At 61.2% G+C, this 11684-nt stretch overlaps 2 protein-coding genes across 3 annotated transcripts; both read left to right on the top strand.

Annotated features, from left to right (window-relative positions):
* Window positions 1-11659, top strand: NAT14 (N-acetyltransferase 14 (putative)). 2 transcript variants are annotated; one of them, XM_006915941.3, is made up of 3 exons: window positions 1-960; window positions 8527-8633; window positions 9261-11659. In XM_006915941.3, exons 2-3 carry the CDS (start codon window positions 8562-8564, stop codon window positions 9801-9803), a joined length of 615 nt encoding a protein of 204 aa, XP_006916003.1. In that variant the 5' UTR covers window positions 1-960; window positions 8527-8561; the 3' UTR covers window positions 9804-11659. The 2 variants fall into 2 exon arrangements, with proteins under 2 accessions (XP_006916003.1, XP_024905427.1); XM_025049659.1 differs by lacking the exon at window positions 1-960 and having other exon boundaries at window positions 7469-8633.
* Window positions 986-7323, top strand: ZNF628 (zinc finger protein 628). The gene has a single exon (XM_025049658.1). The coding sequence runs from the start codon at window positions 4064-4066 to the stop codon at window positions 7193-7195; it is 3132 nt and encodes a 1043-aa protein (XP_024905426.1). The 5' UTR covers window positions 986-4063; the 3' UTR covers window positions 7196-7323.
* Window positions 11660-11684: the final 25 nt, after the last annotated feature.

Genomic DNA, 11684 nt, shown 5'->3' with positions numbered 1-11684 from the left:
GGATGGCCTTGGAGCAGTGGTTCTCAACCAGGGACGTGGGTCCACGTCTGGAGACAGCTGTCATAAAGTGTGGGGGAGGTGAGCAGGCGGAGAGGGGGTACTATTAGCCTCCCCTGGGTGGAGGCCAAAGATGCTGCTTACCACTCTACTATGTACAGGACGCCCCCACAGCAAAGACTGATCAGGCCCATGTCACTAGTGCCATGGTGGAGAAACCCTGTGTCGAATGACCCGGAGAAAAGTCAGTGTGGCCAGAAGCCTGAGGCGATGCGGGCAGAGCATTGAAATGAAGGAGTGTTCCACCAGCATCCTGGGCAGCCCCCTGCACTGCAAGGCCCAGGTTCATGCACAGCTGCACCCATGAACCCGGCAGGCGCCAGGGAACCGCGAGGACGTGGGACTTCTATGGACTGGGAAAGAGACCCTGGAGGACCTGGAAGTGGGGACCAGGCCCGGGCCGACCAACACCCCTGGTGGGCGAGGCCTGCTCAGAACCGCGCCAACTGGGAGGGTCTTTATTACAGACGAGAGGTAATCAATATTAATAAAGGAGAACGTGCAACCCGGGACCCCAGTCTGGCTTTTCCAGGCTTGGGTTGACCCTCCGTGCCCGCCTCCGGGACTTGGCCTTCGGAGCCCGGGGAGAACTACAGCTCCTAAGATGCCTCGCGCTGCCGGCGCCCGGGAAGAGCCGCAAGGGCCAGAGGCCGGGGAGGTGGGGCCTAGGTGCACGTGGCGTCGTGACGCTCCGACGGCGACGTCGGGGTTTGTGTGCGCGAGCGGCAGCGGGTAAAGGTTGGGTGCCTCGCGCCGGGGGCCGTTGGGAGGGAGCGCGCCCCCGCCCTCGCCCCCGCCCCGGCCCCTAAGCCTGCACCGCCGGCGCCGGGGCCCCGCCTTCCCATCGACCCCCGCGGGAAGGCCTTGGGTCTCCTCCGCTCGTTGCCCGGGTCGGGGCTGCAGGTGAGAGACCGGAGGGGTGGGGGGAGGGACCGGAGGGCGGAGACATGGGGGAAATCGCGAGCGTGAAACCGGAAGGGATGCCTTAAAGGAAAGGGCGCTACTTCACCTCCGACTTTTATCGGCCTGGCCGGCTTCGCTCTCTTAAGGGGCAAGGGGCTGCTTTTAGAGAGGCGGGGCAGGTTCCGTTGTATACAGGAGCTTCTTTTCATCCCACTATGAATAGGTTTTCTCTTTAAAAGACCGGTGACATTGTCCAGACATCGAAGGAAAAAGCTTATAAATCCTGGTGGCTTCAAAATAGTCTCTAATTTAGCTCAACAAAGGTGGAGCAGGGGTTGCAGCAGGAGCATCCTCTTAAAGGGGAAGTCGGATCTGGTGGAAGGGTGTGGTCCAGCGTTTTGGAAGGGTGGAATAGGCCTCGGCTCTTCCAGAGCAGAATATCTCTTGTTTAAGGCACGCCCAGCCTTCTGAAAGGCACATGTAGCTTCTTGGGATAATTGTCTCCTAAAACACTTTCAAAGGGATGGTCATGTCTATAAAAGGAATCTTTATCACCTGTCCAAAGGAGATGTCCAGTCTTCGTTTATTCCGGATGTTTTTACTGAGCACTCTCTTTGTGCCTGACGTTATTCTAGGCGCTGGGATGCAACAGTGAGTAAGCTGTCACTAGCATCTAGTGGGTAGAGGCCAGGGATGGTGCTAAACATCCTATAGTGCATGGTACAGCCCCCTGGACACTAGTCCAGCCCCAAATCTGAACAGTGCTGAGGTTGGGAAACTCTGATTACAAAGTAGTTTAGAAGGTCATAAATGCTATGGAGAAAATGTAAGTTAGAGAAAGAGAATGGGGAGTGTTGGAAGGGGTTGCAGGTTTAAGCAGGCTGGTCAGGGAATGCCTCCTGCTGGTGACATTGGATGTGAGGGAGCAGACTACTAGGCTGGGCCTCTGTAAGTGCCCCAGGTGGAGCAGGCATGCCCAGCCAGGCTGGGTGCTGAGAGCGCTGTGAGGATTGGAGCAGCCAGGAGCAGGACAGTGAGGGGGGAGGCCAAGCGGTGTAGCTCTCTTAAGGGGTTGTCTTCTGCTTGGAAATGGGAGCTGTGAGGCTTTGGCAGGATTTTTGCTTCAGCCTCTGTGCTGGGAGTATACTGGGCCAGGGAGGGTGAGGTTGGAAACACGAGGCCTGTTAGGAGGCTATGGCAGCTGCCAGGAGTGGGGTGTAGATACCCTGGACACAGGTGGCGACAGGGGACTTGGTGAGAAGTGGCCAGATTGCAAGTATGTTCCTGCTGGGCCAGGGGAAGCACTGATGGATTTGCTCTGTCACAGAGTGAGAGGCGAGGGGGCCCCAAGGCTTTTGGCCTGAGGAAGAATAGAGCTATTTTCGGGGATGGAGAAAATTATGGATGAAGGAGGGTTGGGGGTGAGGTGGGGGCAAGCAGGAGCCAAAGCCTGGAGTTAGCTTTGGGGCATGTTAAATTTGAGGTGTCTAGCTGTCCACATGGCATCGTGAGCAGGGGTTTGGAGTTCAAAAAAAAGGTGTCATAGTGGACTGTAGAGTTCTCCTATGTATAGATGGGGAGGCCTGAGGGAGGCCAGGGCTCCCTGGGCGGATAGGACTTGGATGCCCCTATAGGCACGAGTCAGGGCGATGGAAAGGACTAGCACCTGAAACTAAGACCGGGGGCAAGTGAGGAGCATGGTATCTCGGGAACCAAAGGGACTGGTTGGAGGAGGGAGGGTCCATTGTGGACTAGGCAGAGGCCATGGGTTTAGTACCATGGAGGCCACGATGTTTGAAATGGGAAGGAGCAGTTTTGAGTTGTTTTGCTGCGAAAAGGTGGAGAGAAACTAGAGCTTAGCTGGAGGGGCAAAGCTGGACCCTTGGTAGGTGCTTGGTAGGGTGAAAGTGTTTTTGTCAAGATGGGAGACAGAGCTTGTGGGCACGTTGATGAGTGTGGTCTGGGTGAGGAGCATTGCTCAGGGTGGGTCCTCAGGGCCCCTGGGCCTAGAGGCAGGCCAGAAGGAGGGGCAGTGCGGGTTTCGCAGCCCCAGCACCACTGGCATTGATTGGGGCTGGATCACTCTGCTGTGAGGCCTGCCCCATGCACTGTGGGATGTTGAGCAGCATCCTGCCCTCCCCCTACTAGATGCCAGGAGCATCTGCCCCTCCAGATTACAGCCTGATAGCCAGAACAGTCTCCAGGCATTGCCAGTGCCCCTTGGAGTGGGGTGCCATGGGGGGGGGTCCCAATTGTCCTGTTGAGAATAACTGGAGTATGGTTGGGACGTGGGAACTTTCTCTTCTGATTGCTTCTATTTTCCCAGTGACAAGATCAATGGCAGGGTCACCTGCCAAGAGCAGAAGGGGAAAAGAGGTTTGAGGGGAAAAAAACATGCAAGTATCACCTGGGGGTGGTGAAGGGACCAGAGAAATGCAAATGAGCAGTGTGGCCAGTAGGGAGGAGTTTGCTATTGTGGGGCACAAATGCAAAGGGGACCGGGCTAGCAGTTTTGGGGTGCCCACAGCCCTTGTGCTGGGCAAGGAGAAGTGAAGATGCAATGCTAGCGGAGGGCACAGTGGAGTGGAGATCTGATGCAGTGAAGGAGTCTTGGTCAAGGGACCAAGGGGAACCAGGCAAGCAGAATTGGGGGATAGGGTGGGTGGAGAGGAGGATGATCACAGGATTTCAGTTACAGGGAAGGGTTAAAGCTCCTGCAATGGGTGTGGATGTTGAGGCTGGGGATGGGTGGGTCTTTACAGGGAGAGGAGTCAAGGGTTGGAAGCCAGGGTGCTGGAGAGGTGCCCCCCCCTTCTTGTAGGGCCTATTTTTAGATTAGAGCTCTACAGTCCTGCTCAGCCTTTTCAGGCCTTTCTGGCCTCCTGGAGGAGATGGCTGACCTACTTCCTAAGGCTGGTCACCCACCCATCCCAATTTGCTGGGAGTTCAGCACCTGAACTCTTTCATCTTGGGGCAAAGCTGGACCCTTGGTAGGTGCTAATCCTGACAGAGGCTCCTACAGCGAAGCGGGCAGGGGAGGCACCCCCGCCTTTAAAGGGGCAGCGTAGTCTGCAGTGCGGGTTTGGGGTTGAGATGACTCGGTATGTGTGGGGGGAGGGGGCCGCCCTCCCCTGACCTGGAATCCCCCCCAGGTGTGATGGTTGGCTCCCACGCGGACATGGCGCCGGCCTCCACCGCGGAGGGCTCCGGGGAGAAGCCTGGCCCCGCAGCCCCCGCCCCGGCGGCCCAGTACGAGTGTGGGGAGTGCGGCAAGTCCTTCCGCTGGTCGTCGCGGCTCCTGCACCACCAGCGCACGCACACGGGCGAGCGGCCCTACAAGTGTCCTGACTGCCCCAAGGCCTTCAAGGGCTCCTCGGCCCTGCTCTACCACCAGCGGGGCCATACCGGTGAGCGGCCCTACCAGTGTCCCGACTGCCCCAAAGCCTTCAAGCGCTCGTCGCTGCTGCAGATCCACCGCAGCGTGCACACGGGCCTGCGCGCCTTCACCTGTGGCCAATGCGGCCTAGCCTTCAAGTGGTCATCCCACTACCAGTACCACTTACGCCAGCACACAGGCGAGCGGCCCTACCCCTGCCCTGACTGCCCTAAAGCTTTCAAGAACTCGTCTAGCCTGCGGCGCCACCGCCATGTGCACACGGGTGAGCGGCCCTATACCTGCAGCGTATGTGGCAAGAGCTTCACCCAGAGCACCAACCTGCGGCAGCACCAGCGCGTGCACACGGGCGAGCGGCCCTTCCGCTGCCCGCTCTGCCCCAAGACCTTCACACACTCCTCCAACCTGCTGCTGCACCAGCGCACCCATGATGTCGCCCCTGCTGCCACACCACCGCCGCGGGAGCCCTCCAAGGTCTTGGTCACTGATGCCTACTTGCAGCCGCACCTGCGCTCCCCCAGCCCTCCAGTGCCCCCAGCGCCAGCGCCTCCCCCCGTGGTGCCTGAGCTCTTCCTGGCGGCAGCTGAGACCACAGTGGAGCTGGTGTATCGCTGTGACGGTTGCGAGCTGGGCTTTGGCAGCGAGGAGCTGCTGCTAGAGCACCAGCCCTGCCCAGGGCCAGAGGCGGCGCCCACAACCCAGGACATGGCCCCGGAGACAGAGAAGGCTGCACCGATTGTCCCAGCCCAGCAGCCCCAGCCCCCTCCTGCCACTGCTGCTCCTGGCTTCGCCTGCGTCCCATGTGGGAAATCCTTCCGGACAGTGGCTGGCCTTTCCCGCCACCAGCACAGCCACGGGGCAGCCAGTGGACAGGCATTTCGCTGTGGCAGCTGTGACGGCGCCTTCCCACAGCTCGCCAGCCTCCTGGCACACCAGCAGTGCCACGTGGAGGAGGCGGCGGCTGGGCGCCCACCCCCGCAGGCTGAGGCTGCTGAGGTCACCTGCCCACAGGAGCCGTTGGTCCCCACCACTCCTGCCCTGCAGCCGCCTGCCCCCATGTCCACCTCTACTGAGCGGCCCTACAAGTGTGCCGAATGTGGCAAGGCCTTCAAGGGCTCATCGGGCTTGCGCTACCATTTGCGAGACCACACGGGTGAGCGGCCCTACCAGTGTGGCGAATGTGGCAAGGCCTTCAAGCGCTCATCGCTGCTGGCCATCCACCAGCGTGTGCACACGGGCCTGCGGGCCTTCACCTGCGGCCAGTGTGGCCTGACCTTCAAGTGGTCATCCCATTATCAGTACCACCTGCGGCTGCACACTGGCGAGCGGCCCTACGCCTGCGGCGAGTGTGGCAAGGCCTTCCGCAACACGTCGTGCCTGCGGCGCCACCGCCATGTGCACACAGGCGAGCGGCCGCATGCCTGTGGCGTCTGCGGCAAGAGCTTTGCGCAGACCTCCAACCTGCGGCAGCATCAGCGCGTGCACACGGGTGAGCGGCCTTTCCGCTGCCCGCTCTGCCCCAAGACCTTCACGCACTCCTCCAACCTGCTGCTGCACCAGCGCACCCACTCGGCAGAGCGCCCCTTTGCCTGCCCTGTCTGTGGCCGTAGCTTCGTCATGGCTGCCTACCTACAGCGGCACCTGAGGACGCATGCCCAGGCCACCCCTGCCGCTGGCCCTGCACCCCCCACCCCTCTGGCTGCAGCCCCAATGCCACCAGCTACCCAAGATGTCCATGTGCTCCCCCACCTCCAGGCCACACTTTCCCTTGAGGTGGCAGGCAGCCCAGCCCAGGCCCCACCCCTGGGTCCGGCAGCCCCCAACTCCCAGACATTCCTCCTAGTGCAGACGGCCCAGGGCCTCCAGCTCATTCCCAGCAGTGTGCAGCCTGCTACACCCTCACCGCCCCCTGCCCCTCCCAAGCTCATTCTGCTGCCCTCCAGTACCAGTGGTGGGGGCGGCCGGGCAAGGCAGGGCCCAAGGGCAGTGGGGAAGGCTGGGCAGGGGGCTGGAGTAGTCTGGCTGCCAGGCCCTGCAGGACTTGGGGTACAGGGAGGGGGCAACGCCGGGGCCAGTGGGGGTGGGCAGAGCCTCATCCTTTTGCAGAATGTAGGGGGTGGGGAGGCTGGGCCACAGGAAGTGAGTGGGGTCCAACTCCAGCCCCTTCGGCCAGGCCCGGAAATGACTGCAGTCCAGCTCCAACCAGCACCGGAAGTGACCACAGTCCAGCTCCAGCCCACACAGGAGGTGACTGCAGTCCAGCTCCAGCCTGTGGCAGGCGAGTTATCCAATCCCAGTGGGGGAGCCGTTACCACTGAGGCCCCCAACCTGCTAGTGGTTCAGAGTGGTGCAGCTGAAGAATTGCTGGCAGGTGCCAGCCCTGGGGAGCCAGGTGACAGTGAGGCTAGCACCGGTGTGGTCCAGGATGTGCTCTTTGAGACGCTGCAGACAGATGAGGGGTTGCAGAGTGTCCTGGTGCTGAGTGGGGCTGATGGAGAGCAGACCCAGCTGTGTGTGCAGGAAGTAGAGACCCTTCCCTCCGGGATAGCAGAGCCACCTGCCCCCGGGCCACCCGGACAGAAACTGCTTATCATCCGCAGTACCCCAGCCACTGAGTTGCTGGAGAACAGTGTTGGGGGTGGCGCAGCCACGTTGCAGCTGCTGGCCCCACCACCACCTGCCTCAGCCTCTGCCCCTGCAAGCCTCCCCACAGCTCCTGCCCCCCAGATGGTACAAGTAGTCCCTGCAGGAGCCGCGCCAGGGGGCATGGCCCCTCAGGGCCTGCCCTCCATCCAGATTGTCCAGACTCTGCCTGCAGTCCAGCTGGTACATACATTTTGAGTAGGAACACTGGTACCTCTTCCTGCCCCCCACACACAGCCGGACTCACTTTCTCGCTGGGCTGGGCTGGGCTGGGCTGGGAGCAGGCGAGCTGCAGGCTGGGCTTGCTAATAAAGACCAGAATCTCTCCTGTGTTTTGTTTTCCTGGTAGGGGAGGCTAGGTTGGGGGGAGGGGGCAAATGCCATGGCCATGGCCACCATTTGGGAACTTGGAATCTTATCTCTTGCATCCCGGCTCGCAGGTGACTTGCTTTGCGTGGGGGCGGGGGCGGGGGGAGGCAGCCATTTCTGCGTGGGGCTCTGTTTACCCTAAAAAAATGGGTGCAGTGGTCGCGAGTGGGAAGGCGCAGGAATCTAGAATCTTGGTCTGCCACTTGTTCCCTATAAGTCACCCCACCCCTCCTCTCATCTGAAAAGTCGGTTGTGGGGAATGCTTGTCCTGAAGGTCACTGAGCCCGGGTTGGGATTGGAGCGGAGGTCCCTGAGGTGGACAGTTTGGGAGCTGGTGGTCTCAGGATACGGAATTGGCTCTTCCCACGAAGACCCGGGCGCCAATGAGTATTGATCCGCTCCCATCACCGCCCCTACTTACTCGCTAGTTGCTTAGCAACCAGGGAACGTCGTGAAGCTAGCGTGCGCGCCCCCGCGGGCTGCTAAGTACAGCTCCCAGCCCTCACCCCTCCAGGACCCGTCGTCGTCTTACGGGTCCTCTCTCCATCGGTCCTTCTAACCCCGTCCCTGCCAGGGGCCCCGCGTCCTGCCCTCGTTCCTCCTCAGCGACCACCAACTTGGCAACAGTTGCTAAGGCCGAGTAAAGGCGCCGTCCTACCTCTAACGTGCGCGAGTCTTACGTCACTTCCGCCACCGGCGACTCTTCCCCTCCCCCAACCCTGTACCCCACCTTGTCAGAGGATTAGAGCGACCCGCAGAGGTCCTTGCAGGTCCTTGCTCCTGCGGCCACTCTGGGAGAGGGACGCTGGGTCTTGGGGAGCGCGGTCCATCCTCTGGTCGTGGAGGGGGAGTTCGCCTACGCCCCCAGGGAAGCTCCAGAGCTTGGGAGGGACCCCCGTGTTGCCAGGTGTTGGCAACCACAGGTCATTTAGGGGTAGATCGCTTAACACGGAGTTGGGGGGCGAGATCCCGGGAGACGTTAGGGAGGTGGCTGGGTGGAGGGGGCAGCCTGGCCTGCCTCGGCCGTCACTTCGCTTAGGTGGGACGGGGGCAAGCGACCTAACTATTCTCATCTGGGACATGCTACTGCAGGTTCCCACCCCTGGGGCGCTTGGGGACTAGAAGTGCTGTCCTGACGCTCACCTGCTTATTTTCACCAGGTGCACGCCTGCTCCCTTGGGGAACGGGGGCTGCCATGGCTCCCAGCCACCTGTCGGTGCGGGAGATGAGGGAGGATGAGAAACCCCTGGTGCTGGAGATGCTGAAGGTGAGGGCTGCGGGGCACCAGTGAGCCTGGGGGCGGGGCGGCAAGGTGAGCCAGCCCGGAGCCCTGGAGAGCCTGCTTTCCTCCTAAGCCGCTTCTGGCTTGGCCTGGTCTCTCTGGCTTGGCCTGGTCTCCTTCTAGCCCTCTTCCTACCCTTGGGAATAAGGAAGGTTTTATCACTGGAGGGCTGTGGGGACTCTGCCTCCTATCCCATATTCTTCAGAGCAGAGCCAGGGCCCTGAGCCCTGTGCTGTCCCCACTCTAGCCTCCTTGCTCACTACCCAGAGCTTGCCCATTTTCTGAATGGGGCCTGTCTCCCATTCTGTTCTGGTTCAGCCTTCCCTGGTGCCTCTTGCCTGTCCCTCCTCTGAACTGGGTGTCCCCAACCTCCTAATTTTAATTCGCTCACTCATTCAAAGCCCTGTTTACCAGGTATGGCGTTTGATGGTGCCCAGGGCAGATGTGGCCAGGCCCTGCCTGTGTCTGTCAGCCACAAGTCCTGTCACACTGCTTCCCTTCTCCTTTGGGAGCCCACACCCCAGATCCCTCTCAGGCAGGGTCCACTCACTCCTAGTCCCTGGTATAATGGACAGCTGAGTCCCCCACTCTAAATGCCCCTCACACCCACAGGCTGCTGTGAAGGACACGGAGAACCGAGTGGCCCTCCACGCCTTGACACGGCCACCTGCCCTGCTTCTTCTGGCGGCCGCCAGCAGTGGCCTGCGCTTTGTGCTGGCCTCCTTTGCCCTGGCCCTCTTCCTGCCTGTGTTCCTGGCTGTGGTGGCCATGAAGCTGGGCCTACGGGCCCGGTGGGGTTCCTTGCCTCCGCCGGGTGGCCTGGGGGGGCCCTGGGTAGCAGTGCGTGGCTCTGGTGATGTGTGCGGGGTCCTGGCCCTAGCCCCTGGCTCTAACTCTGGGGCCCGGGTCACTCGCCTCTCTGTCGCCCGTTGGCACCGCCGCAGAGGCGTGGGCAGGCGGTTACTGGCCTTTGCAGAGTCCCGGGCACGCACCTGGGCAGGGAGCATGGGGGAGCCCCGGGCCCGCCTTGTGGTCCCAGTGGCCGTGGCGGCTTGGGGCGTGGCAGGGATCCTGGAGGGCTGCGGCTACCAGGCTGAGGGGAGCTGGGGTTGCATGGGCTACACGTTGGTAAGGGAGTTCAGCAAGAACCTGTGACTCATGTGTGAGCACCTACCCGGTGTGGGCACTTCCACAGCCCCCTGTGTGCACCCCAACCTGCCCAGGGTCCAGACTGAGGCCTGAGGCTGTCTTCAGTGTCTGAGCTTCTCAGTGGTCAACCCATCCAGCCCCCTGCCTCAGATTCTGTCTGCACTGAGATCTCCAGTGTGTCTGCAAAGCCTACACTGTTTGTGCTATCGGCCTGGGAAAGATGCAGAGAGGAGGAGAGGAGGCTGAGCAAGTGTTCCCTCCAAGAGTTAGGACTTGGCAGGGGCACCCCAAACTAGGATGAGGCCTCCCATGAAGGGAGTGGGGTTTGATGTCTATGCTTGGAGGGGATGGGTTTGGAGCCAGAGGGGATGAGCAGAACCTCTGTAGGGGAGGGTGGTCTCAGAGAGAGCTCTGCGAGGAGGGGTTGAGACAGAGTGGTGGCTCTTCCCTGGGAGAAGGTGAGAGACGGGAAGGGCAGCCAGTCCCGTCTGGTTTTTACACCCGTTTGTTAATAAATCCTGGAACTGCTCTGGGTCCAGCTCTCTGTCTGATGCCTTTCCCAGTCGTCTCTGAACCCCCCCTTCTGTCTGGCTCCTCCTTCCGGGAGTTGACATTAATTGTTGGTGGGGGTGTTGGCCTGGGAGACGAGGAGGGGAGGCGGTGAGCTCACAGCAGCCCTGCTCCTTGCCAGCCCTCTGACTCACGCTCCCCATTACCCAAGTTTTCCGCCTCCCAGCTGCCTGGTGCAGAGTGTGAGAGTGTGTGTGTGCAGTCATCTCCCCATCCAGGCCTTGACCCTTGGTCTGCTCATCTCCCTACCCTGGTTCCCTCCGGGGAGTCGGGGGTGCATAGAAGCTCAGCTACTTCTCCCTCAGATGGGTGGCTTTACATCCAACTCCACTGGGGGATGAGAGAGGGGTTTCTCAGTCTGCTTTTGCAGTTCAGGGAGTCCTTCCTGGTGTCTGGCTGGAGGCCCTCTTGCTGCTGAATGGCGATCCCTAGCCGTGCCAGGTTCCCATGCCCGGCAACGCCTATCTACCCTCCAATCTGTCCACCCTGATCCCACCACACTTCCCTGGCTAGACAGAGAGGACGCAGATGCGTGGGCGCCTTGCCCCTGTCTGTCCCTTCTCCGCAGCCTAAGCATCTCTACACGCCCGGCTCTGTGTGGGTGTTTGCAGTTGGACACCCTCCTTCCCTCCTGCTACCCCCCTCCTCCCTAGGCCTCAGCCTCTGGCCAGCCCCCTCCCCGCCCCCCCTCCCCTGCTGCCTCCTCAGCAGCCTCTCTTGCTCCTGGCAAAGAGTCCAGCTCCTGCCTGCTCCTCCCAGGTCCAGAGCGCCTCTGTAGGCGCTTCCATCCCCTCCTTCCCTCCCTCCCTCCGGTGGCTGTGGTCTCCTCCATTCTCCTGTTCTGGTCCCCTCTTGCTCCATCCCTGCTCCAGACTCTGCAAACATGAGGGTCTTGGCCTGCCTCCTAGGTGAGTGACCCGTTCTCCTTGGGGACTCAGGGACTTGGGCCCCACCCTCGGACCCTGAGCTCATCCACTTGAGGGACTCAGACTTCCAGGACCTGGTCCTGGTGCTTGGGGACATAGGATATCTGCCCTCCTTGCCTGACTCCCAGCGACCCAGTCTTCTGCATACCCAGTCCTACCCTCTGAGGAGCCCCAGGGATCTGCCCCCCTCCACCATCCCAGACCCTCTGGGGGGTCACCCACCATTTGACCCGAGGCCTGGTCCTCAGCCCTGACCTGTGGCATCCAGGGCCCTGCCCTTCTCTGCCAAGTCCTGCTTTATTTCCGGTGGGGGGGTGGGGTTCTGGTTCAGAGGTGTGAGCATTTGTGTGTATGTGTGTGTGTGTGTGTGTGTGTGTGCGCGCGCGCGTGC

The sequence above is a fragment of the Pteropus alecto genome, unplaced genomic scaffold (genome assembly GCF_000325575.1).
Source record: "Pteropus alecto unplaced genomic scaffold, ASM32557v1 scaffold326, whole genome shotgun sequence".
Classification (NCBI taxonomy): Eukaryota; Metazoa; Chordata; class Mammalia; order Chiroptera; family Pteropodidae; genus Pteropus; species Pteropus alecto.
Note: the sequence above shows the minus strand (reverse complement) of the source record. Positions and strands in the feature narration are given on the sequence as shown.